This window comes from Brachionichthys hirsutus, chromosome 12, assembly GCF_040956055.1.
Source record: "Brachionichthys hirsutus isolate HB-005 chromosome 12, CSIRO-AGI_Bhir_v1, whole genome shotgun sequence".
NCBI classification, from domain to species: Eukaryota; Metazoa; Chordata; class Actinopteri; order Lophiiformes; family Brachionichthyidae; genus Brachionichthys; species Brachionichthys hirsutus.
The window spans coordinates 2,513,056-2,537,841 of record NC_090908.1 but is presented as its reverse complement, the minus strand read 5'-3'; the positions used below and the strand labels follow the sequence as shown (position 1 = coordinate 2,537,841).

Sequence of the window (24,786 nt, the reverse complement as noted above, 5' to 3'; positions counted from 1 at the left end):
GGCGGTAGCACCAGCCTGGCAACCCTGTAGAGTTCACTCAGCTGGGCTGCACACGGCCTTCCTCCCAATGAAAGATTAGCTGCACGATCAACATCTTAGGACAGAATGTCTGCGTGCTAATTAGAGCTAAACAAGTAATCGAGGCTAATGAGCTCGATTAGAACCATGTTGAAGGTGTCATCATGATATTATGGTGGTAAAATCCTGCTTCACATGAGTCACCAATACTACTGAGATTATTCCTGGGGGGGGTCCTGCTCTTCTTCATCATATAGCTTTGATTTTTGCCAACATATTTGCTTTGATAAAATAAAATAACACGTGTTAATTATGTTAAAGTTGTTGTTATTTACTTCTGTTGATGTGGAAGAAGTTCCCCCCCCCCCACAGTTGTAAATCGTCAAGCTCATGAAAAGTGCATTAATTAAGCAGGTCTTTCCAGTATAAAGTTTCAGAATATGTCTAAATATAATCAGATCCCAGTAAGTTTTATTTTATTCCGGATGAGGAAATGTATCATTTGTTTCTCCTCCAGAGCTAAATCTCAATCCTCCACAGCTTCACTTCCTTCATGCCTCCTGACTCCCATTCCCATCTGCTCCCAGTCAGCTCTTCCCAGTAATCTCTCAAGTGTTCCTGAATCCCTCTGTATCCCTTCTCAGCCTGCATTCCCTCTCTTCCTGTGTCCGCATGCGACCCTGCTCTCACTAATTCTGCACGCGTGTGTGTATAGAGAGGTAAAATGTCTCAATCTTAAATTAATTATAATTAATTAATGATTCATTTTACATTTGTTCCTGGAACAAACCTGGAGAGGGAGGGAGAGGAGGGGGCTGTGAGCGGACTAACGGGAGCACCACACCTGTAGACTTGTGTTTATATAGTGATATTAATATTCAGGATTTCATGTGTAACTGTCTTTTGTTTTGAGAAATAAAAAGTAAAAATAAATTGCAATATATAGGGAAAGCATAAGTACCAACTTAAAAAAAAAAAAACAATGTTCAGTGAGCTGTGCAGCAGGAAGAAACGACAAGTAGGAACATTTGGACTCTGCAGGAAGTTCTCAGACATCCTGCAGTCATTGAACGTGCCAGCTCTCTGTTTGTGAAGACGGGTCAGGACTTTGCGCTGCCCTTTGACCTTTTTCCATTACTGTATCTGTCCGGGCCACTCTGTTTCTCTTTCTGTTACTAATGGCCCATGTCATAACTCCGGCCTCCTAACCTCTTGAGTTCCCTAATGGGGCACGACAAGCCATCAATCAGCTGATCTGCTCGTGTTAGGGGGGGGGAAGGAAATGAGGCAGGCAGGGGGGGCTCCCGGGCCAGCAGTGATCCCCAGAAGGTACCGCCTGATTCAAATCCGTCAGGTGCTGAAGGTAGTCAAGTCAACACCCTTTTATTTACTTTACTGTTACGATGGAAACATCAGAAGGCTTTCCATTCTACAATATATCTATATATGTATATATATATGTATGTGTGTATATATATATATATCAACACTACGTTCAGCATGATGATGACCAGACAGGCACTTAGTTTCATTTTCCACCGAAGCGTCCAGACTTCTTATTAAACTGTAACGTGTCTCTCTTTGATGTCCTCTCCGATCTGTCCCAGAATCACACACACTTTCTTTTCATAGCCTGCCAGAATTACTGCTGTATTTATTATCATTGCAGCTTTAGATAAACGCAGTCTAACAACAGTTTAAGCCTCAACAGATATGTGTGTGTGAGTGTGTGTGTGTGTGTGGCAACGTGAGGTGACTGGTTTACATCTGGGTGCAATCAGGCCATTATGAAGGCTGTCTAAACTCTCCAAGATGACAACACACGAACCACAGCGATATTTTTTCCCATGTCACTCACGGACATATTTCCTGGATAAAATTACAGAAATATATTTGTTTTACTGTATTTAATGTCATTCAAATAAATAAATGAGAATAAAGCGAAGGTAGAGATGTGTGTGGAAGGATCTAAAAATAGAAAATGATGCTATCAATCCAAACAGAGAATATGAAGGTCCAACTAGACGGCAAAAAAAACAAGTGACTTGACATGAGAACCTGATTGTTAAAGTGGAATGGAGGAAAAACTGGAAAACTGTAATGAAGCCCCCCCCCCCAACACACACCTGCGTCTGCTTCTCCCCCAGTCACCTCTCACCTCATTTGAAGGGCACACACACACACACACACCTACACACACACACACACACAGTGGTCGTATCATCTGGAATGGATTGTGGAGCAGGTTTAATCCACCTCCGTCAAGGAGGTTATTTTTTTGACGCCATTTATTTGTTTGTCTGTTTGTTCTCAAGATTACGGACAAACTGCTGGATGGAACTTGATGGGAAAAAAATCCCATTAAATATTGAGAGTGATCCAGATACCCGTCTGGCTACAAAAGAAATCTGGATTTTCCCATTTACTTACAATGGAGGCATAAAAAAAAGGACAATCTGGTGAGTGGCTTTTGTTCCCATTGACTTCCATTGGACTCACATACTGTACTGTAATCCTGATGCATAAAAATACTTTTCCCATGAACACCTAATAAATCTAAGCATCTACCCCCCCCCCCCCAGCAAAACACACACACACACACACACACACACACCTGTGTGTGTTGAATCCTGTAAGGAGCCGATAAGATGCCGGATCTCAATACTTGCCCATATTTCAGTCTTTTACTACCTCTGCCAAACATTAACCCCTCATATATCACCCTTGTCCCTGACGGAGGCATCGCAGCTTCATCGGCTGCAGCTGTAGGAATGTGTGAAGAAGATTTTGGGAATCTCATTAAACCTGCCGTGCGTGAATCCTGATGAGGAGAGAGCTGGTTTTAACTGTATAGCAGGGAACACTGAAGGTTTTCACAGCTCAAGTTGTTAAAACACACAAATGCATTCGTTCTGTCGACCCACCGTGTGGGTGTGTTTGCATTTCTCATTCCAAAATCAAAGAGATATTTAAAGTTCCACCGTCTGACGCCATAAATTTCATCTGGACCCGGTCTGTCCCCTGGGGTGGACACTTTGGGAGAGACCCACTGAGAACAGGATGGGAACAGACAGCCCAGTGCACAAACATTTGACCTCACTGGGGAATAAAATAAATCAATACATGACTGGCCGGAAGCTTCCTCTTTGTTAACTCGGTGTCTGGAAAAACCGACGGGCCTCAGGACGTCCTTACAGAAACTGAGTAAGACAAACAAGACTTGAATATTCCCTAAATATATAAAACTTGGATTAAATGAATCCTTTTTTTCTGCTTCACGTTTTGCTTCATTCTGATGAAGATATTTAAAATAGCTATTGGTACACAAATTGTTTTTTGCACATAAATCCTGCTTCCACGCTTCTTTTTTGTTTACTCTGCTGCAAACAACGTTAATGCCCCCCCCATAGTGTTTGTATATGTATCTCCTCAGAGATAACACTGGAATACAAACACAGACGGCTGTGGCGAAAGAATACCGACGCTGTGCAGTCTGAGCCTTATTCTGTGATGTCATCCATGTGGGACGGAACTCTGACAGCCCCCCGTACTTCCACAGCAGCGTCTCTGGACCACACTGGGTGCCGCCATATTCTCACAACTGTCATGGTAACACTTCCTGGTTATCTGCTGAGTGTTTGTGAGCCGGCATGTCGAGGAGGACGCGCGAAATAAGGGTGAAGACACTCGAAACTGTGTTTTGCCCAATATTTCAACAGAATATGTCCTAAAACAAGTTCACAGCTGTAGTCATGGAGACCAGCGAGAGCTGATACCCGAAGAAATGGGGTGGGGGGCACTATCAAGCAGCATTGTGACGTCTTTATTCTGAGAACATCGGCAGCAAATCAGCTGCTGAACGAGGGAAGAATGAAACGAGGGAATGGAAGGTGTAAAGTTATCAATAAAAAGGGAAAATGGAAGAGATGATGGCCGATCTGGAGAAGGGAATGAAAGCAAATGTAGGAAATAAAGAACAGGAAGAGGAGGAAGGAAGAAATTAACAGATGGAAAGGAAGCTCAGTCCTTCTTCTCTTCCTCCCAGCTAATGTGTTTTTATTGGACTCATTTCGTGAAGATTCCCTCTACATGATGCCCGAGGAAAAACAGGGCTGAGCGCTCCGGGGGGGGGGGGGGGGGGGGCAGCTTGGGGACAATGAGGATTCTAAGATGAATGTCCTCAGGCAGAATAAATAAACACGTAGATGATGTTTAGAGATCAATTGGAGTGTGTTTAGATCTGCTGGCGGTTTCGGAATTTGTGGCCGGAGGGAATCGTCCCACGTGCAGCTGACTCTGCAGGATCCGAAACGGATACGCTGAAAGTTACAGGAAAGAGAACGAGGCCGTCCAAGCTGCAAGTGGAGCATATGAATAAATGCTATCGAATAAAGAATGAGCAGTAATTTCATAAAGAACATTAAAGGCTCGTCTGGTGGGACACCTTCCTCTGACTCCTCTGCTTCAAATCTCTCATGTGCAGAGATCAGATCGATCAGGCAGAGCGATAAAAAACATTGTCGTGTCGTGTCGTTCGCTTTGTTTCTCTGCTCCTCTTCGCTTGGACATTCTGCCAAGACTCATTTCCTCGCTTTTGAGATATAGTTTACATCAGAATGAATGTTTAGACTGCGCGCTAATTTGCGCGTGAACCGGTTTTATCTTCACACAGCACGTGCAGAGGCACGTGCCAAACGTCTGACAGAGCGAGGGCCGCTAACGATCGGTGGCGTGTCTGAAGGAGTCTGTGGGTGTGTGATGGAGGCCCGGGGGGGGGGTGATCACAGCCTGAGAACAGAACGGTTCGGACCTCCAGCCATCTCAGGGGTCTCTGGGCCCGACACCTGGGCTATTGCCTCACGTCAGAGGAATGAGACGTCTCAGGCCTGAGGTCCAAACACGTGTGTCTAAACAGGACACAGCTGCAGCTTGTGTGTGTGTGAGAGAGAAAAGGCCAATATGGACTTAGATGAGGTGTCGTCCTCACCTCAGAGACCAAACACCTGTGTCGGTATCGTGTGTCCACGAATGTCTGAGTCTGTGAAGTCCAACTGGTGCGCTTTTATATTTCCACCGCTACATTTATCGCTTTGATTAAATCGACATTAGAGCTTTGACACAGTGGATCACCCATGGCGTAGTGACCACAGACGGCTGTCCAAAGGCCCCGAGGAGACACAGGTACGCAACTCGAACTCTGTCTATCTGTCCGTCCGTCAGTTTAGCCTGCGTGGACCAAAGAAATTTCATCAATAAATTAATCGATCATGAAAAGAACATTTTCATGTGTACAGCATTTTTTTGAAACATCATTATATAGCGATTTATCAGTAATCCAAGACACAACAATGGCAAAAAAAACCAAGTAGGGGGAACATGGGATTTATAGTCAGCGGACTCACATGGACTGCAGCCATCGATCGTATATCAGGGGTGCCCGTGTAATCCTCAAGGTTTCTGACCTTCCAGATGGACTAGCCCACAGGCCAATTTCACCAGCTTAGAGAATGTTTCCATTTTCCCATAAGGGGATGCAACACCCCCTGACATTCCAGCTGTAGCACAGATTGTTGAGACAAGAGACAAGGCATGTGATTCACTGACTGAATTAGAGGCAGCTCTATAATTATGGATATACAGGTAAATCAGATTAAGTTGATATTTCAAATACCAGTAAGATGTAGGAGGTAATGCCTTTATCATGGGGGGGGGGGCTTTTGCTGCACAATGTCTCTAAATTACAAACCATTGCTAGCACATGTTGCAATGAGGGGCTTGATCCCTGCCCCTGAGCAAATAGGTCTTTCTCAGAAAAGTGGAATAAATATGAAAAGCTTCAGAGGAGATCTAATTGTTTCCTCTGCAGCTCAGCCCCCACAACAAGGCCTGATGGGGAACACATGTCTTTGCTGTGGTGACCCGCAACTCTGGTCACATTTTTCCTCCAGCCCTCTTGTGTGACCATAAGATTTCCTGCAGTCTGCAAATCAATGCATGCACCCAAAGGAGCTGCAGCATTTGCATCTCATTTAAATCATTTTCTTATTCTAAGAATGCGAAGGAGGTAGATTTAATGTAATACATGGCATTTGCATAGATTTGTTTTTCCAAAAAGATGGGGGGGGGGGGGTGGCTTGAATTAGAGGCAGAAGGTACCCACAGTAGAATAATGAGGAAGCAGTTCAGTAAAGTGGACAAAACAACTCTTTGACTCAATTCTGAGGTGAACACAGCCGAGGCTAATCCAATTAGGAAGTCGCAGCCACAACGTGAAGCAGAACATCTCAGACTAATTCCTCCCATCTTGATGGTCTTTCCCTGCTTATACTACAGATTCTGGAGTATCATCGGTGTTCTGGAGTCCAGAACACCGATGATAACAGAGTCAGGCTACAGATGGTGAAACAAGGCCAGTGTCTGCTGCCTCCTTACATACACATACAAGTGTTGAATGTCTGAACTCCTTCCTGCTGCAGGATTTGGCTGATAAGAAGATGGTGACAGCATCGCATTCTGCTGACATCTGTCCAAACAAATAATCTCCACTCCCCTTGCCTACTGTTGCTATGCCTGTCAAACCGTCTGGGCTCATGGTCTGGGGATAATGATGGCAGGTTCACAAATAGATAAAAGCACATTTGCAGTAGTAACAAACCGCACGACCTGTAACTGACTAGTTAATCAGGTTAACTGCAACATTTTCAGCTGCTTGAGTGTAACTTCTCACTTCACAGCGTAACCTGCAACCACACAAAATGCAGTTCGCTACTTGACCCTGAAGGTGTTGCTGTTTTAAACTAGTGAGATAGACGTGCTCAGGGTTGCAGCTTAATGCCGCTAACATTCATTGTTTCAGGTTTTCGCGTGCATTTTTGGTTTCGAAAAGACACAAGAGTCCAAACTACAGTTACGTAAACCCATTCGCTGTGATAGCATAATTGCTGTGCAGTAAAGGGGTCCAGCAGAGTCAATATTCCCTTCCATGTCTTGAGTATATTATAATTACCCTATTTTCAGTATCAGTAAATCACTCATTACTGTGTGTGTGTGTGCGAGTGATCCTGAGAGATGCTTCTTTGTGCAGAGCTACAATACTCCTCTTGTTCCAGAAGCAGGACCCGTGACGTTAAACTGCCAGCGCGAGCCGTTCGGGGCAGCTGGGTGCAGGCCTGCAGGTCAACCTCTGCTCCGACAGCAACCCGACGGTCATTTCATAAATCATGGGGACGATTTGTATCTCAGAGCTAAACTGGATGTCCTCTTGTCCCAGTGAGGTTTGTGTCAATGAAGGAATCTCACATTCTCAAACATGCAAAAAACGAGTTTCTTTCAAGCTTGACTTGGTGTCTAACGGTGTTAAAGTTCCAAACAGCAAAACCATCTCTGAGCTTCTATTCTCACATTTCTGATATATTACAGAAACAGAAACAGATGTTTTTGTCTGTTCGTCTCAGCTCTTCTCCAAGTATTTCCTACGGTTCCTCCTCAGCTTTCAATTTCACCCAAGAAAACGGCAGCCTGTGATGCCCACAGAATCCCGTTCTCCAACAATCTCAGGAAAAGCAAATTCTTCTTGTCTATGACCGGTTGTAATAGCAGCAAGTTTCTGCTTCGTTCCCCTTCTTTCTCATGCACAGCTCTTACACTGTCAAAGTCAAGGTCGGGATGAAGGTCAAGGTTGGAGGTAAATACTACAGGAATGGCTGTGTCTCCTGATTGCACGCGTGGTTTAACAGAATGAAAGCTGCCATCGTAAATTATGTCTCCTTCTAACGTATGGACCTTGAAACAAGCTGACATGCTATGATTAGTTCTCTGACTCTCTCGCCTCCTCTTCTGACCCACAGCGATGAATCATGCTTGAGCCAAACGTGCACTGATTAAAACGCATCTCGGATCAGGGAGTTCCAACCTGATTTGCATCAAAGGTTAACAAAAACACACACACAAGAATGCATATTACTGCAAGACAGGGTTTGGAAAGGCCAGCAGATCACTGAGTTTTATGATTTGTTTTGAATACATTTCATATGGGTTGCAGAATGTCCTAAAAGGTCAGGACTTTTCCAAACAAACCCAGGACCTTTCAACTGGCAGGACGGCGCCTTCTTTTGTGAAAAATATATTGGAGTGTCTCTTTGATCTTTTGTAAATCTGCAGCCTCCCGCTCTACGCTGCTATCCTGCCCCCGAGCCGACAGGAAAGTCTATGGATACTGGGGCTCAGAATAGGTATGGACATGTTTTCGTGGAAAAAGGAGATCTTTGCCATTTATAGCTACGTCCAAACACAGACGATCTTGTGACCACAAAAAACGGAGACTGTCTAAATCTAGAAAAGATCAGCGGGCTGCGATTGTGCGCAGCTTCCTGATACTCGTCATTTCCTGCTCTACTTCGGCTATGCTTCTGTCACGCACCACGCTGGAAAGGACAGCATCACTTCATCAGCATAGTGCGGATACGAGTTTCCCTGCATGTCCTCCAGTTCATTCATGTCTTTGTCCTCTGTATATGAAAAGGACGGATGGATGCTGTTGTTCTTTAAGCTGGAGATTCTCTTTCCTGTGAGAAACTACGCATGTTACAATTTACTTTGTAGCGAAAGCGGCGATATTTTATGAATATTTTTCAGATGCTTTTCATTTTCTTGCTGGCTTCTTCTCATTTGGATTAGAACAACAAGGATTTAGAACTTATAGCTTGGCATTTGCCGTTGTGCAAGCTCACCAACACAAGTTTCGACTTTCACCCTTTGTAAATCTTTGCCGCTTTATGAAATGTAAGACGAAGAAGATGTCAAACTGCTGAGCAGGTGAAATCGTACGTCTGACAAGACACATTCTACGTTGCAATAACGGCAGTGATTCTTCTTCTCAGCTCCCAAATGCTTGAATAGTATGTTGAACGCAGAGTTGCTGCAACACAGCGGCCAACATGAGCCTGTCTCAGATTCTTAGGACAATTAAAGCTGCTGGCCTCAAATTATAAATGAGGACATCATTTTCTAAAACAACAAAAGATTTCTGTTTTAACATTTAAATGTTGCCTTTGTGTTATTTTCTATTACAAATGGGCTTCGTTGGCTTCTAAATCATTACACACTGTTCTCATTTACATTTTGGAAACTGAGCGGTTGGACTCGGTGACGATGCTGCTTGATTTAAAGCTTCCCATCAGGAAAACCCATGTTGATCGGACCACGGCGAACATTTACAGGTTAACGAAGGCCAACTAATCACCACAGCTGCGTCTCCTCTCAGCCAATGAATGCAGCTGCAGTTCCCTGAAACATTCAGCGCGCTCCTCTGGGAGAGAGACAGAAGGATGAACATCTGTGAGAATCAGTCTCATATTCACAAACAAGGATCGGTGGGGTAATGCTTATATGGGAATATTTTTTTTTGGGATCAAATCCTGCCCAGGACTCTCAGGCCTTGCAAAAATGTACAGCTTTAAAACGCGTGCAATAAGTCGTAAACCTCGAGTGATCCCCGGCTTCCTCGGAAGAAGAATGCTATCTTTCAGGAAGGAAATCTTTCTCCAGTTTATCTTTATATGCTTCTTCAACTTTCTCTAATTTCCAAGAACAGATTAAAACGTAGCCAAGGTTTGGCCATATGCTTGACTAGATGGGTGAGAGGGGGGAGGAGGAGAAAGGTAGTTTCCTGGTCCTGTCATTCGGCTTCTGCATCCTTTCAATGCGGAATGTGGAGCTTCCTCCCTACGTCTCTCGGCGCCTCCTTCCTGTTTCCACAGCGAGCATGCAGGTCAAAGATCAGACCGACTGTAAATATGACGTGGTAAATTAATTGTCGAAGGACGGTTACGGGTCCGTTCTTCTCTTCACCTCTGCGTCCCTTAGGAGCAGCTCTTACTGCTATGTGGGGTGTTTTTCAAGAGTCCATTTCAGTTCTTGTGTTTTCTGCACTGCACAGCTGAGCAAGAACATTTATCAAGGCTGGTTCTCTGGCACCTTTAGCACCGGATCATACCCTTCTGCACCGGTTAGCATTTCACTCACCATTTCAGCCACGAAATTATTGTATTCCATTATTTAGACATTTTGAAAATTGTTTAACTGCTTTTTGCCCATTTCCTAAACTGTAATTATTCTTTTCATTTATTCTTCCAGTTACATTTATGCTGAGGTTATGTTCGACAAGAAAAGCACTTTGGTTCCGGGAAAGGCCAGACAGTAGTTCAGTTAAATATTACATGTTACTTCCTAACTTTTGCAAAACTGCTGAACAATATGTGAATAATTGTTGCATGAATGTAGCAGCATTTTGCTATTGTTAGATCTGATTCTTGAAGTTCAAAACATTGCAGTTGTGAAGCCCGAAGTTCATCGATCTGATAACTTGATGATGGAGGCGGCACGGAAATCTGAATGCCCATGTCAGCCTCACCCGTTTATATGATTAAAAAATGTACAATGCAACTTTGCAACTTCACAAACCATCAAGGTAGCTTTTAAAGTCATTATCACGGGTTTTACCAAAGCAGGCTCAGTACTAGCTTGCAAACCTTAAAAAAAAAAACATAAAAAGTGAAAGCCATATTTTTCTTACTTGCCAACAGTCACAGAGAGTAACAGAACTCACCCTGGCTCCTTTCTCTGGTGAACATTTACAGCCTTCGCTGCAGTCTCGTCCTCCACAGGGGCCGCTGTGCGTCTTACCGCCCTGCCAGACACAAAACACACGACATGCAGGTTAAAGTCAGGCTACAGATGACAGAAAGCTGCTATCCACTTCATTTATATAAACATAGCAGAGATATGAGTGCATGTGTTGCTGGTCTGTAGGTGTCGCCCGCTGTGTCTGTGTTTTATGCACTCAGTTCGGCTGCACGCCTTTAAATGATTGCTGTGGGACACAAAGTGTCCATGAAGATCCTATTCATCAGAGAGGCTGGGTCCCGCCAGCGATGGGGACAATTTGTCTTTGGATGTCTGCATAACAGCTAAACCACCCAGCATCACTGCCCAGGCTGTGCTGGACATGACACGAGGACACACAGAGGTCAGAGGTCGATGTGGGCAATGACACGATCAAAGGAAGCAGCCACAGAGAGGGGATTTCCCCACTCACAGGTCAGGGGTGCCCCTAAGGCCTAAGCTTACTGAAATATTAGGAAGCATTTATAAGACCAAAGAGAGTTAGGATTGTTGTTCAGTGTTTTTGCGCTTAAATGAAAATCACTTGTAAAATCAGAAGTTGAGTCATTTGAGCCACAACCGCATTTTTGACTCGGTAGGAGAAGAAGCAAAACAATCTGAAGAGTCGAGACACACAACACACAATTAATCAGACACACATCAACCGACGTTGATTTAAATTAAGGTATCATGAATCCAGACGTTCTTTTATTAGGTTTAAAGCGGGTTGGACCCTCCAGTCCTGTTTCTGTGCATGTTTGAATGCATTATGGGAACAAAGTATTTTGCATGGTTTACAGTGTTCTTTTGACCTTTTCATTTTGACATTTACTAAACGCCAAAATTCTCAGCTTTAGGGAACTGGGTGAAACGACCCTTCAGTCGCCAGTTTCCAATTAGCATACATAAAGGATGCTTTGACTGCAGACACACAGAGAGGCTCCATGTAGCCGATCATGACGTCACTCCTTGTGTCTGCCTACGCCGTTCACCTACACAGCCATACCATAACCCGCTTAGACAGGCAGCGTCTCAATACCCTCCCCACTCGGGTAAAAAAAAGAAGAAGAAATGGCCACTTTACGGCGACAGCGCCATCAAAACGACAAATCAAGAAACAGAATAATTCCTCCTCTTCGCCAACGGCAGACCGCTGCAGTCGCTCCGTCACAATGGCCACATTGAGGCCCTCCACATGCACAAAGACCTTCTTTTAGGACAGAGACGCCGTCCTTTAATGATCCCCTATCGCAAAACACAAAAGACCCTCTTCCTCTCCCTTGTTGAATGCACAAGGCTCCATTTCTTGGTTAACTCTCACTGGATCGGAGCGGTTCCTTTCAAATCAGCGCTTGATACAGCCGAGATGGGTTTAACGTAGTCTGCACAGTTCTCAGTTCTACGGTGCATTTTGTCCACAAACATAATTCTTTAATTACATTCCTAATTTTGAACTGCTTAGTTAAGAAAGGGCTGATTCAGAGCCCCCCCCCCCCCCCCCACTGCAGGGTTAGTATGTCTTTAATCTAAGAGGGGAAACAGAAACAGACGGTTATATCGTCACTAAAAGGATGTGAGGAAGTCATGCGATGACCTTTCTCCACATTGATGTGGAAGTCAAAAACAAAGTCTTTAGACTGCGTCATCTCTGAACAGAAACACAAAGGAATGGCTCCCATGAAGGCAATTAGGGATTGTGGAGGAATGCACCGCCAGTCCAGCGTTACAGCGTTACGTTATGTTGCAGCATCCTGTTTAGCCCACCCACCGTCACAACGACCCGCTCATTGTCACAAACACCTATTCCATATACGCAACAGTACACCTTGAACTTTAAATTCTAAATATAAACCATGAAACTTGTTTCTGAGCTCTACGTTAGAGAGATTCAGTCAAGAGAGATTATGAGCAGATGACGTGTGATAATTAATTACTATCAAGGTTTTAGAAGTTAGATTCTTCAGGGGAATTTTAATTGTCAGAGAAAGATAACCCCCCCCCCCCCCCCCCCCTCCCCAGCCGCTGGAGTCCAGACACCGTTGGTGGTCGTGGCTGATGAATCTGCAGAGACTGAAGAGATTAAGAATTTGGTGGGTCTGTAAAACCGAACATTGAAGGAGGGGTAGAGGGCAATCATGCAAAATACAAATAAATATTCAATGTCTCCAATCCAGAAAGGTTTTAGGAGCCTAAATGAGAAGTTCTTGTCATATGTTCATGGTGATAACTGCCAGAGACGGCGTCTAACGACATGAAGCGGGGCTCATCTGGGTCGCTGCGGTCGTTCCTCTGCAGCTGCTCATCTGAAGCGTAGCTTCTCGTCTGTTTATTCTCACTGAGCCGTGGATTCTTCTGTTTTATCTGTTCTTCTTCAGATATAAAGCAATAAAAGGAAAAATTATTTCCACTTTAAAAAGCCTCCACCACTCCTTTCCATGCTATAAATTAACCAGTTTATATGTGTACCCCACACAAGGACCATAAAAAAGCATTCTGCTGCAAACAGAGAAGTCCAGCTTGACCGAGTGTCAACGTGGTGGTTTCCTCTTAAGTAGCTAATCTGTCCATCACCTGTTTTTGCTGTAAAAACTTTAAATAGAATTTAAATAGTCATGTGATTTATCATTTATTCTTATATGTATTAGCCCAATAAATTAATGGCCTGCTAATAATGAAAGTATTACCACTTGACTCAGATTCCCTATTAGGTCTTTGGATATGACCCATTGATCAATATACCGGTAACTCCACAACAGCATCATTACTTTAATCAGGGCTATTCAAGAAAAAACTATATTTCACCAAAGGTGAAACACAATAAAAAGTATTTAAACTGTGGAATATTACATTGCCATGCAGCTTTATCCTTTATCCTCAGAAAATCGAAATTTCATCAAATCTGCAATTGTGTCTGTGTTTTCTATAATAAACAAATCATTATTCGATATTGTGTATTCTAATGAGTGATTTCCTGACACAGAAAATGAATTCAAAGCATTGAGTTGTTTTAGAAGAATTGCATTCAATAACCAGAACTTGCCTCATCACTCGTCTTTGAGGTCACAAAAACGCAACGTGTTTCTAAAATAATAATACAGAGACAAGCTGAGCGTGAGAAAGCATGTCGTTGGTCCAGCTGTATTAATATTTAAACTCTTCTTCTGTTCACTATATCAATTTGACCACTTCCAAGAACTCAAATTTTTTTTCACGGACAATTTTGTGTAATTATATACACTTATTAATAAACCGGTTAAATATATTTTGACAACGTCAGAACTGAATATTTTATTATAAAACCTCTGGCTCCCAGAGGGTTAAATTAAATTGATCTACATTCCTCACTTTTGTTCGAAGCTCCAGAAATATCAACAGACGTCTAATGAAAGGATGCTATTATCTAAAATGCTGCTATCTATCCATTAACCGATGAACCTCGACGCCACAGAAAAAGGCCAGAATCACGGGGAACAGGTGATGGAAGTGACGACCCGTCCCCTCAAGGAGCGTTTCTCAGCTTTCACACGTGAAACGACGTGTGAGAGGCCTCCTGATGTTTGAGGTATCAAATGAACACGGATCAGAGGCTCGCACAGGGCAGGATGAGTGATTGATCTGAGATTGGTGGTGACATGGTTTGCACCCGTCACTAACACACACAAATGGGGGTAGAGTCCAGATGAAACGGAGCACAGAGGTGTGAAATACGTCTTTTTTTTTAAACAGTAGTGAGACCTCTCAAGCCTCGAGAGCCAAACGTAACCAAATCTCACTACAAAAGGAACCTGCCAGTGAGCAATCAGAGGCCGACTGGCCCGGCAGCAGCCGCTGCTCATCCCCGGTGAACGATCTGACCTCTGGCCTTCCTTCTCCCTGACCCTAACCCTGCTGCAAACACTTCACTTTGTTATTTTTATATACTCTATACTTGTTCATATCTCTACCCATCTTGTGTACTTATATCTATCTATCTATCTATCTATTAAAACATGTGTAGCCCAACATGAAGATGATGTTAACCTTATAAACTGGCAAACTTATACTTCCTTCATTCATCGTTTTAACCGCTTTATCCACTCTGGACAAGCTGCCAGTTCATCGCACAGACAATCATTCACACACACACTCACACCTGTGGGCAATTTAGTGCAACCGATCGGCCTAATTTGCATGTTTCTGGTGGTGGGAGGAAGCAGCAGAACCAGGAGATAACACGCAGGGATATCTCCAAGTCGGATTTGAAGCCTGTAATCTTCCTGCTGTGAAGAAACAGCGCTATCCACTGCGCCACTTCTGACAGCTTTAACTTTAGTTATTGAATATTGGTTTTATTTTTATTTGTATTGTTAAATTTGTATTGTTAATTGTGGATGATTTATGTACGAAGGACTTTCAACGGAAACAAGACCGCAAGGGCTTTTTTGAAATGCTCCTCTTAGACAGGATGTTTGACTTTATTTGTACTGTAATACATGCTACTGTGTGACTGTACTTGTACTCAAACATTCTATCTAATAAATATATTCATTCATTCATCCATTCATTCATCTAATGCAGCAACGGAACAGCTGCCCCTCTTCACACTGAGGTCGTAGACATCGACAAGAAAGTGCAAGCTCGTTGCACTGAAAACAGACCACTGACACGAAGCTCTGAGAGGGGTTACAGTAGGTCTAGTGCATATCAGTGAGGGACACATGTTATGTCTTAAAAGCTGCAGCATGTCTCAGTGTCAGGGCGTCTGCACTGGGCGAGTGATACTCCCTTTGCCAGCTGGGAACCATCTTTGAAAAGCGTTTCCTGTGAGCAGGGAAGTAGGCCAGACTGAAATATCTCAATCACTTAAATGTGTTAATGAATTAACATGAAACACCCAGTTTAGTCTGCAACCACAGCGGCCCAATCCCATATCAGAAGGGGGGGGGGGGATAATGGATGGATGGATGGATTTAGTCACCAGTGGATGCCTTGTCATAACCTTGGCGACTTTATTCATGCAGAAGTTTGGTTACTGACCAAATACTCGTCTGAAAGTAATGCAAGCCCTTGAGACATAACTGAAGGCTTGTTCACCAAGTATCTACCACAGTTTCAAGTCCCCATGTAGCCTCGGTCCCCCCGGAGGGGCAGCATGAGAAGGGTATGAGGATATTCTTCTTTTTCTGGATTAAATGTGCATGTTTAAGAGAACCGTGTGACCGTGAAAGGAGGGCATGAACTCGAAACCGCTTACGTCTCCGTGCATAAACACACGAGTTGGTGACAAAATCATGCGAGTCATTGTTGCTGTTCGGCTGTGACTCAGGATGAAATAAATGTTTCCCTCACAGTAAATGTCAGGAACATTGTGAAGTAGAATACACGGAAATGCCTCATCACTTTTACAACAATCCCATTACTCAGTTACACCTTATACACGAGGTTTCCTCTTGATTTTGTCTATCAAGCACATACGATGTTTTGATATCAGCACTAAAATGTAACCTTTTAACCAACACGCTCCCAAACCCTTAAAAGGTAGGCCAACATTTCATTCGGGATGAGATTCGATTTTTCAGCTCCATCCATCCATCCACGTAGATAAGACAATCTCATCTACAGCCGCTTTAACGCTTTGCAGGTCACGGGTAGCTGGAGCCTATCCCAGCTTGCTACGGGCGAGAGCCGGAGTCCACCTCAGACGCGTCGCCAGCGCATCGAACAACCATTCATGCACTACGGACAATTTAGTGAGGTAATTTCACCTACGTTTTTGGAGGTGGGAGGAAAGTGGGGAACCCAGAGAAAACCCACGCAGACACGGGGAGAACACACAAACTCAGCACAGAAAGGATTTGAACCCGGTACCTTCTTGCTGTGAGGCGACAGCCCTACTCACTGCGCCACCTGCCTAATTTAAAAATCAGCAATAATAATAATAATATAATAAAAAGACTGACAATACAGTGGAAGGTTTTTCCACCTTAATGTTAGTCATTCCTGAGCAAAGAATAATCTCTGTGTCCTTTTCTTCTCTGGATTGACAGAATTAAAATAGACTAGACAACTTGAGCTGAGCAGCAACATGTGAGCGCTGCTCCCAAACTGTTGAATTCTACACGTATTACATTTTGTTTTGACCTTTTGGTACCAGCAGCGTCTCATTGTGATACTTGATGTGTTTTTTCCTTTCTTCACTAGGACTGCTCTTTAATAGCGCTGAACATTTTTTGTTGGATAGAGAGCAGTGAAGGGAAGCAGCGAAGACAGAGGGACACGGTCTCTGCGCTGGGAGCAGGACATGATTGTGAAAGAGAACACGAACTCGAGCAGAGGGTCCTGTAAGAGGCAGGGTAAACTCCCACCATGCTCATCTGGCGGGACTCCAGCGTCAACACAGCTCCGGTTTCTGCCCCCAGCCAGAAACAGCTGGACCTTTGCTCTCCTTAAATGGCCTCGGGTCACGTGGATTTTCAACTCTATTTCCCAGCGGCCCACATTTCTAATCACTCCTTCCTGCTGGAGTCTGGGCTAAACCGAGGTGAGAGTAGAATTCTGCACTGGACTTTGGTGCGATTGGTCCAACCTGTCAGATCTTTTTATGTTGATCAGATGACAAATGGGATCAAGATGGGAGGATCCATTTGGGAAGAACCTGAACATTTTAGGGGTCACAGAAAAGGCATTTGCTATTAAAAAGTTATTTATTCCGAATTTTTAGTAATTAATGCCAAAATAATACAAATATGAGCCAAATCCTTCAAAATGAAGGCAAAATATTTTATGTACTGCGTAAAGCAGATTGTGTATATGCAGGAACCCTTAAACAAAAAAATGAGGATGGGATTAACGTGGACCAGATTGTGTTGGATATTATATGGTTAAGTTTACACAGCTAAAACGCTGTCATTTACAAGGTGTGATATTCTCCGTGTTAACACGTCATTGCTGCATTAACTTTTCTGTCTCAGGCACAATCATCCGAGTGCCATGAATATTGGCACACAATTCCAGGAACCAGTTACAGTACAATACGCTAACTCTGCCAACCTTATTTTAAATAAAAGAAGAAAAAAGACAGAGAGGGTGAAACAGAGAAGAAGATTAGGTTGTTTTATCACAGACTTTGGGGTTTAATGTTGTTCAAATTCTTCCCACAACAAGAAATAATCTCTTCTTTAATCAATTAGACCACAGCTGGCATGGAAATAACGTCTATGTTCTCAATCCAGAGAGAAAAAATGTGGAAAGCGTGACAGAGAGATTATTTCATGGAGGACTTGCATCCACCAGGATAGGACTGGTTCCAGTCTACACAGCACTGAAAACAGCCCATAAATCAAAATGACTCCAGAAATTCACTCACTATACGGGAACCTGTTGAAGCCAACAGCTCAGAATATAATGAGTCCAAAATGATATAGTGAGAAAAGAGGATGTCTTTGTGTAAAGGCAGCTGAAACAATCCTTCCGTCTGAGCTCACTGTGAAAACTCACCTCTTCCTGCTTGCACACTCTGACAGGACATGGGAGGGTGACAAGCTGAGAGAGGAAGACTAACAGAGAGGGGGGACGGGCCGGCTGCCAAGGGCCAGTTTCAGAGATAGATATAGAGAGGTTGAGGGGAAAATGTATGACATATCCTCCACTCCTTTGATGAGGCTATTAGTCTAAATTGTTTAAGATATATGTTCTGGAGAAAATTGTCCACCTCTAATCACTTTAAAATCATCCTTACATGAAAAAAAAGAAAATCTAAGCACTAAAATGTATGTATATAAAATATAGGTGGACGAGCAGACACCTGATGCTCAGCGTGAACCAGACAGAGTTTACACTGTTAAAGCACAACCCGCCGATGCAAAGAAGCTGACACATTTCTCTCCACCCAGTTTCCTTTTCCTGTTTAGAGAACTTCTCTGGATGATCTATTTTCTCTTCAGACAATCCTGAACTCAGGAAGTTTCCCATAAAACGCAGCCCACAGATAAACACGGCCCACACTCTCTGCACGCGCAAGAGAGAAAATTAGGCACCCGTTCAGCCAGAGCGAGGGAGATAATTCAAGATATCTCCCAGGGCTTTGCTCTCAATAGCACCAGTGTAAACTGCTTGCGGTTTGTACACACATACTGTGCAGCCTTTTATATTTGAGCATATGCAGATGGCCAACCATCTATAAAAATGCCATAAAATGCAAATGCAGAAAGGTAGAAAGGCTCAATCTGGAGGTGATGTGAACAGCAAAATGTCAGCTCTTCTTCAGTCTCACTGGACGACACAGATGCATGCCTCATCACGGCAGCAAAGGGGAAGCCTCACACACGGGCTTCTCTCCTGAGGCTGCAGCTTCCTGTAGCACAGCACAATGGATTCTTCCCTCTATTGTTGCAGCCACAAGCTCAGCATCACAGCAACTATTTTGGCAGGAGATCTGCGGCCCATTTTTCCATCCTTATCACAGGCAGACATCTTCCCCTCACTCCGGACACTCACCTTCCCCGACTCATAAAACAATCGCATGCGAGCGGTCAGTCACGTGTCTATTGGGTAACTGCATCCCTTACCCGCATTTAGACGAGTTTGATTTAGCCAAACCTCATGGGTACAAAGTGCACCATGCCAAAAGGCCCACAACAGAAGCAGCATTTATCACAATCATGCACTTAGTCTGGAGGAGTGTAATTGTGAAAGCAGATGCTGCTACTGGGCTTTCAGGTAGCGTAGAAAACGGTGGCCTATAATGTTTCCACAGTCGCACAAGGTCACAAGTCAGACATTTTCTGCAAGCGTCATTACCGCCATTGCATCGTGCTCGGACACACATCTTGAAATATATTGCCAAGCCTCTCAGAGGTCCGATGCAAAACATCCGGTTAACATTTCTGCCTCCAGAGCGTTCCGTCCCTCACCGTCGGACACCGATAAACGATATGCGTGTGCGTGGTGCAGAGGCGGCGTGCATGGATTCATGCACGCAGTAGATCAGTTTCCCCAATGTCCAGTGAGTCACATCTCAAGTAATCCCACATGGTTACAGAGGAAGAGCATCATAAAAATTCTGGAAATAACAGAGAATTGTACGTGCAAAAAATATCTTGAGGATTGTTATTTCAAAATACAGGGAAATGCCAAACGTAAAATATCACATGGAGACAGGCGGTGGGAAACAGTTGTACAAAACAGAGGATGGGATCTGGTTCAAGGAACCCAAAGAGTCCCAAGGGTTAAATTTGGAGATGATATTAAACAGAAACAGATTTTCTTAGTTCCAGTTGGGATTTAGAAATTCTGTCAGACAGGAAACTTCAGTTAGATCTGATTCGTTTGATCCTTTTTAGACATTTAAAAAGTGACTACTTCATTTGATTGTTATTTGATGGACAAAAACTTTTTGATGTGGCAGCAAATAGCCCATTACATTTTGGAACGGATCTGGATAATGTTTTTTTTTTAATCTGCTTTAATTCTGGAAGGTCTTTTATCAACAACGCAGTTAATTACCAAAAACAAACTGATGGCTTTTAATGAAACTTTGGTCGAAGGGTTGGACATTCTGGGGTGGATCCAGACAAAGGGGCAATCAGTTTTCTAAACGTTGTGCAATAAGGCTATTTGGACAGTTGTTTATGTCTTATTTTTAAATGTATGATAGATTTGTAGGCATCGGGAGGGAAACCGGAGATTTCATTTTTGGGACGAGTCTACCATGGGGAACAGGAAATGCTGTCTCATCTGCAACGACTGTTTTCTCAACAACAACAAAGGTTCTGAACGTATACAACATCTCGCCATGTGAAGGAATCCAAAAACACCAGTTGCATATGAATAGGAAAGAAAGGAGCATTTGGAAAAGTTCCGCCTTGGCAGATGTTCAGCTCTTCAACAACCTCATTAGCTGCAGCTCAGAGCTGCTGAGACCGAGTCCTTATTAATTACCCCGCCAACAAACTGAAGCTGTTTTCCTTCAGAGTGATTAATATAATGTGCATGGATTTACCTATAGCTAACATGTGTCGCTATCCTCCAGTATCAACTAGCCTCTGAACAGAACCGCACCGTGCACGGCGGAGCCGAGCTGGATCACATGCTTCACCAAGGCAGAAGCGCTGATCCATGCACTCGTACTGCACGTTCACAAACAATGCAGGTACGGATTCAGTGCCAAGTGTGCATTTTACTGACTTTTTCAAGGCCACACATGAAAAATAACGTCATGAAGAACCATTTTATGGGATTTGGCTCAAAAGTTACCAGCATTTAATGAAACATCGGCTTTCCGTCTTTCATTTAAACCTTTGTAGCGATGTGTAAGAGCAGGTAAATATCAAGTCAGGGTGTTTATGCATGTGGGTGTGTGAAGAAAACAATAAATGGGTTTACAAGGAAGGTTTTTCCAGAGCAAGGAGAGTGAACTGTGTCATAAACAAGCCTGCATTTCCATCCAAGTGTTATTATGTAAACTTCCAGTTTGCACATTCAAATAATTTCCTTTTTTTTTTTATAAAGGCTGGTATTTCAGTCAACAATAAAATAGAACCCAATAGAAACAGTGGATATTTGTATTGATCCATTTAGAGTGCCGTATTCTGCAAAATTAATGCAAAATGTTTTGTATCAAACAAAAACAAAATGATGAAGTTTGGGTTATTAGCTCCAACAATGAACGTCCATCCATTCTCTTGTAGACTAGATGATCTCAATCGTCTCATCCAGTCGCTTCATCCGCCTTGCAGGTCACGGATGTTGCTGGAGTCTATTCCAGCGGACTACAGGTGACAGGTTGGGCAGACACTGGGCGGGTGGCCAGCGCATCGCGGGTCCACACAGACAGACAACCACTCATGCACACACTCACACATTTGGACACTGTGGAGTGATGGATGCACCGAAGCGGCATGTTTTTGGAGGTGGGAGGTTCTTAAGCTATTCTTTATTGCCGCTGTTCCTCGTCTTCGTTTAGCACTTTAGGCCATCCCTGCATGGGACGGGGGATCAAACCACCAACCTTCCGATAGACAGACAACCCCTAAACCGCTGTGAGCTGCAGTCGCCCTAGTTGCGTGCCCCCCCTGTCTGTTTGACTTCAAGGCAAGTTGAAAGGTTGTCAGTTGGCTTTAATGACATTTTAGGGAGCTGAGCCAATGACGGACGGTTCAGTGTGATTACATTTTGGGTCTTGTCAAATTACATTATTCGAGTTGTCAACTGCAATGATTGGTAATTAAACATCTGATGAACAATTATAAATTCTCAACAACAACAACAATAAAAAAGCTTGACATTGCCAAATATCAAAACACAGTAGGGAGACGTGTAAATATTATTAAGTGGAACAAATACTTCATTTATGCCCCTGAAACACTCACTTGAACTTAATCTCACCGACAAATAGCCAGTCATATCACTTCCGTGCCCGATGGTTGCGCGTATCAGGTCTTTAGAAGGTTTTTCGGTGACCCGAACTGTTCTGCGCGTCCCACCCCTCCTATTGGAAGACCCCCCCCCCCCCTCATGGAGACACTCCCACGGGCTGCGCGTTAGCGACAACCCGAGCCTGTGAACGCGTTCCAGGTTTAATACCTTCCTTGTCTCTCTGTTTGAAGTCAATAAAGATGCAATAAAGCGCCGACAGGTGGAGGAGACTTACCGCATCCGCTGCGGAGGCGAGGATGGCGACGGAGGCGCACAGGAGCAGCAGCCTGCAGCCGATGACGAGGAGAGGACAGCGTTAACTCCGCTGGTGCCATTCAGTTGTGACGCTAAATGCGCGTAATCTCACCTCACTGTCTTCAGTCCTCTGTTGTCTTGTCCTTGCATGGTCCCACTCACGCACTTCAGGTTCACGCTGCTGTCCCCCCCACCCCCCACACTAGACACTTACAGCATGACTGAATGTCCTGCACACCAACAAGACACAGCATTAGAAAGTGTCCAACCTCGAGTCCATTAAGCCTTTACAGATTATTGTAACCACTTTTCTTTGTGTGCAAAACACACACACACACACACACACACTGTAATGGAACAACTCCGGTGTAAACGCGATGGTAAAATGTCTCAAGAATCTGGCATAAAGATAAACATGTGATTTATAGAACTACTCACAGCCAACCCGGGATCTGCGCGCTACGGTTGGATGAAGGCTGCTGCGCTCACGGCGACGCGACGCGCAGGTTGCCCGACTGACCCAAAAGTTTCAGATCAGATGCACCAAAAAACCTCCACAAATGCTCAAGCGAAAGCAACAACGTGTGCCGAGTCGTCCCTCTCCTTAGTGAGGACAGTGGGAATGTTTGCAGCAGCGGGGTTGAGTCCGCTTGGATGGGCGAGGGTGGTCGTTTTGTGAGGGGGGTGTGGTGCAGCCCGAACTAGACCAAGCGGCGTTGAGCAGAAGCTCATATCTCCTCTGACAAAGATGCAAAGCGTGCAGCCCGAGCGCCGCCGGTAACCGTCAGAAGAACGAGGCTCAGGCGCCTGTTTGAGCCGCGCACACCGTGCCCGCTGCGCGCACCGACGCGCACCGACGCGCACCGCCGCGATGCTGCTCCCGTCCTGCGCGCTGCTTCTGCTGGCCGCGCTCTGCTCCAGCGTCGACCTGACCCGGGCTGAGGTAAGCGGGACCGGGCATCGAACCCTGCACGGCTCAGACGGGACGTTTTCATCGGATCTGCTTTAACTGCATCAACACGACTTTCAAACAGGCCAGATGAAAACGCTTCAGGTTGTTTTTATTTTCTTCCAGGATACTGAGGTCAGATAATCTGGTGGATTAAGTTTGTGTGAACAAATCATCCGGTGTTCATGATTCACTGCAGCGTTTAATAGATATTAGATGCGTGTTATTTACTCCACATTTATGCAGTTTGTTTTGAGTCAAGTCCTACTTGAAGCTCCATCATGAAGTTCTTTCGACTCTCAGAACTTTGGATCTACCTTCAGTCCAGCCTCCCCCTTTCCTGCGGGAGGGGGTACTAGAGATAGAGAGAGAGGGGGGGGGACAGAGTGCCTGCAGTAGCTGTTAGTGTGTGTGTGTATTAGTGTGTGTGTGTGTGTGTGTGTGGGGGGGGGGGGGGGGGGGGGGGCACTGATAGAGATTCCATCTGCAGTTAATCAATAGTGTGCTCAGTAAAGGTTTCTCAGAGACACAACCATCCGTCGCAGGCGTTCTGACCGTCGCCTGACGGCGGGAGAGTTTGGGGGCTTGAATCCCAAACAGCCTGTCTGTGTGGAGTTTGCCTGATGTCATCCATGTCTGCACGGGTTCACAACCCAAAACATTTGACTCTATGGGTGGCGGCCTCTGGGGTGTCGCTGTGTTTCCATCCGAGTTGCACTTCTTCTCAGGTTGCTTGTTTTTAATGACATCTTTTTATCTTAGTTAAACTAAGGAAGGGTGAGCTGAGATATCCTTGTGGCACAAATCGCTCAGGACTTTTAGGGTCCGATAGGAGACTTTCTCAGCAGCAAGCCTTTATTCAGAGGAAGTGCTGGACAGCTAGAGAAGGTCGTCTCCTCCTGACAGAGGGATTTGACCATCTTTGGTTTCATCTTTGGTTCAGATCCAGCTTCCTTAGTAGATAAACTATTAATGAGCACAGAGGGAACAGCAGTGCAGAACAACTGTTGCTTTATAGCTCCCCTGAGAGCAGACTTAGAGGTTTGCTGCTCTTTATGTTCACATATTCTGAGATCGATCAATTTCAGGCTGATGAAATGCGCCGAACTGCCGGCTGATCGAACGGCTCGTGAATTTCACCGAAGAAACGTTGCTCACACAAGAGTGGTGGAGATCCAGGCGATGAGAAGGAAACAGGTTACAGGTATTGCACAAGAGAGCGTGTGAGGCTTCAGACACCTCATTTGGGGATTTTTCTTTATTTTTTTGTGGTACTTTTGAGTGGATTGTAGCTGAAGGAGGATTTCACAATGTTAAAAACATTTGGAGTGACACGTTAAATAATTACAGCATCTCACGGTTTGCTTGTCTCTGTTGTTGGTAAAGCACACATTTGCCCCGTCACACTTAGGACCTGAGTAGACCGAGGCGTAGCCTAACACGACTCTAATGCCATAATGGAGATGTGAGGACAGCTTTTCCAGCTCAACCATTAAATCTGGAGGAAA

General features: G+C 44.4%; 2 protein-coding genes across 2 annotated transcripts in view; one reads left to right on the top strand and one right to left on the bottom strand.

The window, feature by feature from the left end:
* The window catches only part of col4a2 (collagen, type IV, alpha 2), a 38,937-nt gene extending 16,298 nt beyond the window's left edge, over nucleotides 1–22,639 (bottom strand). The window contains exons 1-3 of the mRNA XM_068745942.1: nucleotides 22,442–22,639; nucleotides 22,310–22,361; nucleotides 10,625–10,705 (exon numbers count right to left, since the gene is read on the bottom strand). Of these exons, the coding sequence (XP_068602043.1) occupies nucleotides 10,625–10,705; nucleotides 22,310–22,361; nucleotides 22,442–22,479 (171 nt within the window). The 5' untranslated portion in view covers nucleotides 22,480–22,639. The remainder of the gene's footprint in view (nucleotides 1–10,624; nucleotides 10,706–22,309; nucleotides 22,362–22,441) is intronic.
* Nucleotides 22,640–23,200: 561 nt separating this feature from the next.
* The window catches only part of col4a1 (collagen, type IV, alpha 1), a 28,837-nt gene continuing 27,251 nt past the window's right edge, over nucleotides 23,201–24,786 (top strand). The window contains exon 1 of the mRNA XM_068746474.1: nucleotides 23,201–23,272. Within this exon, the coding sequence (XP_068602575.1) occupies nucleotides 23,201–23,272 (72 nt within the window). The remainder of the gene's footprint in view (nucleotides 23,273–24,786) is intronic.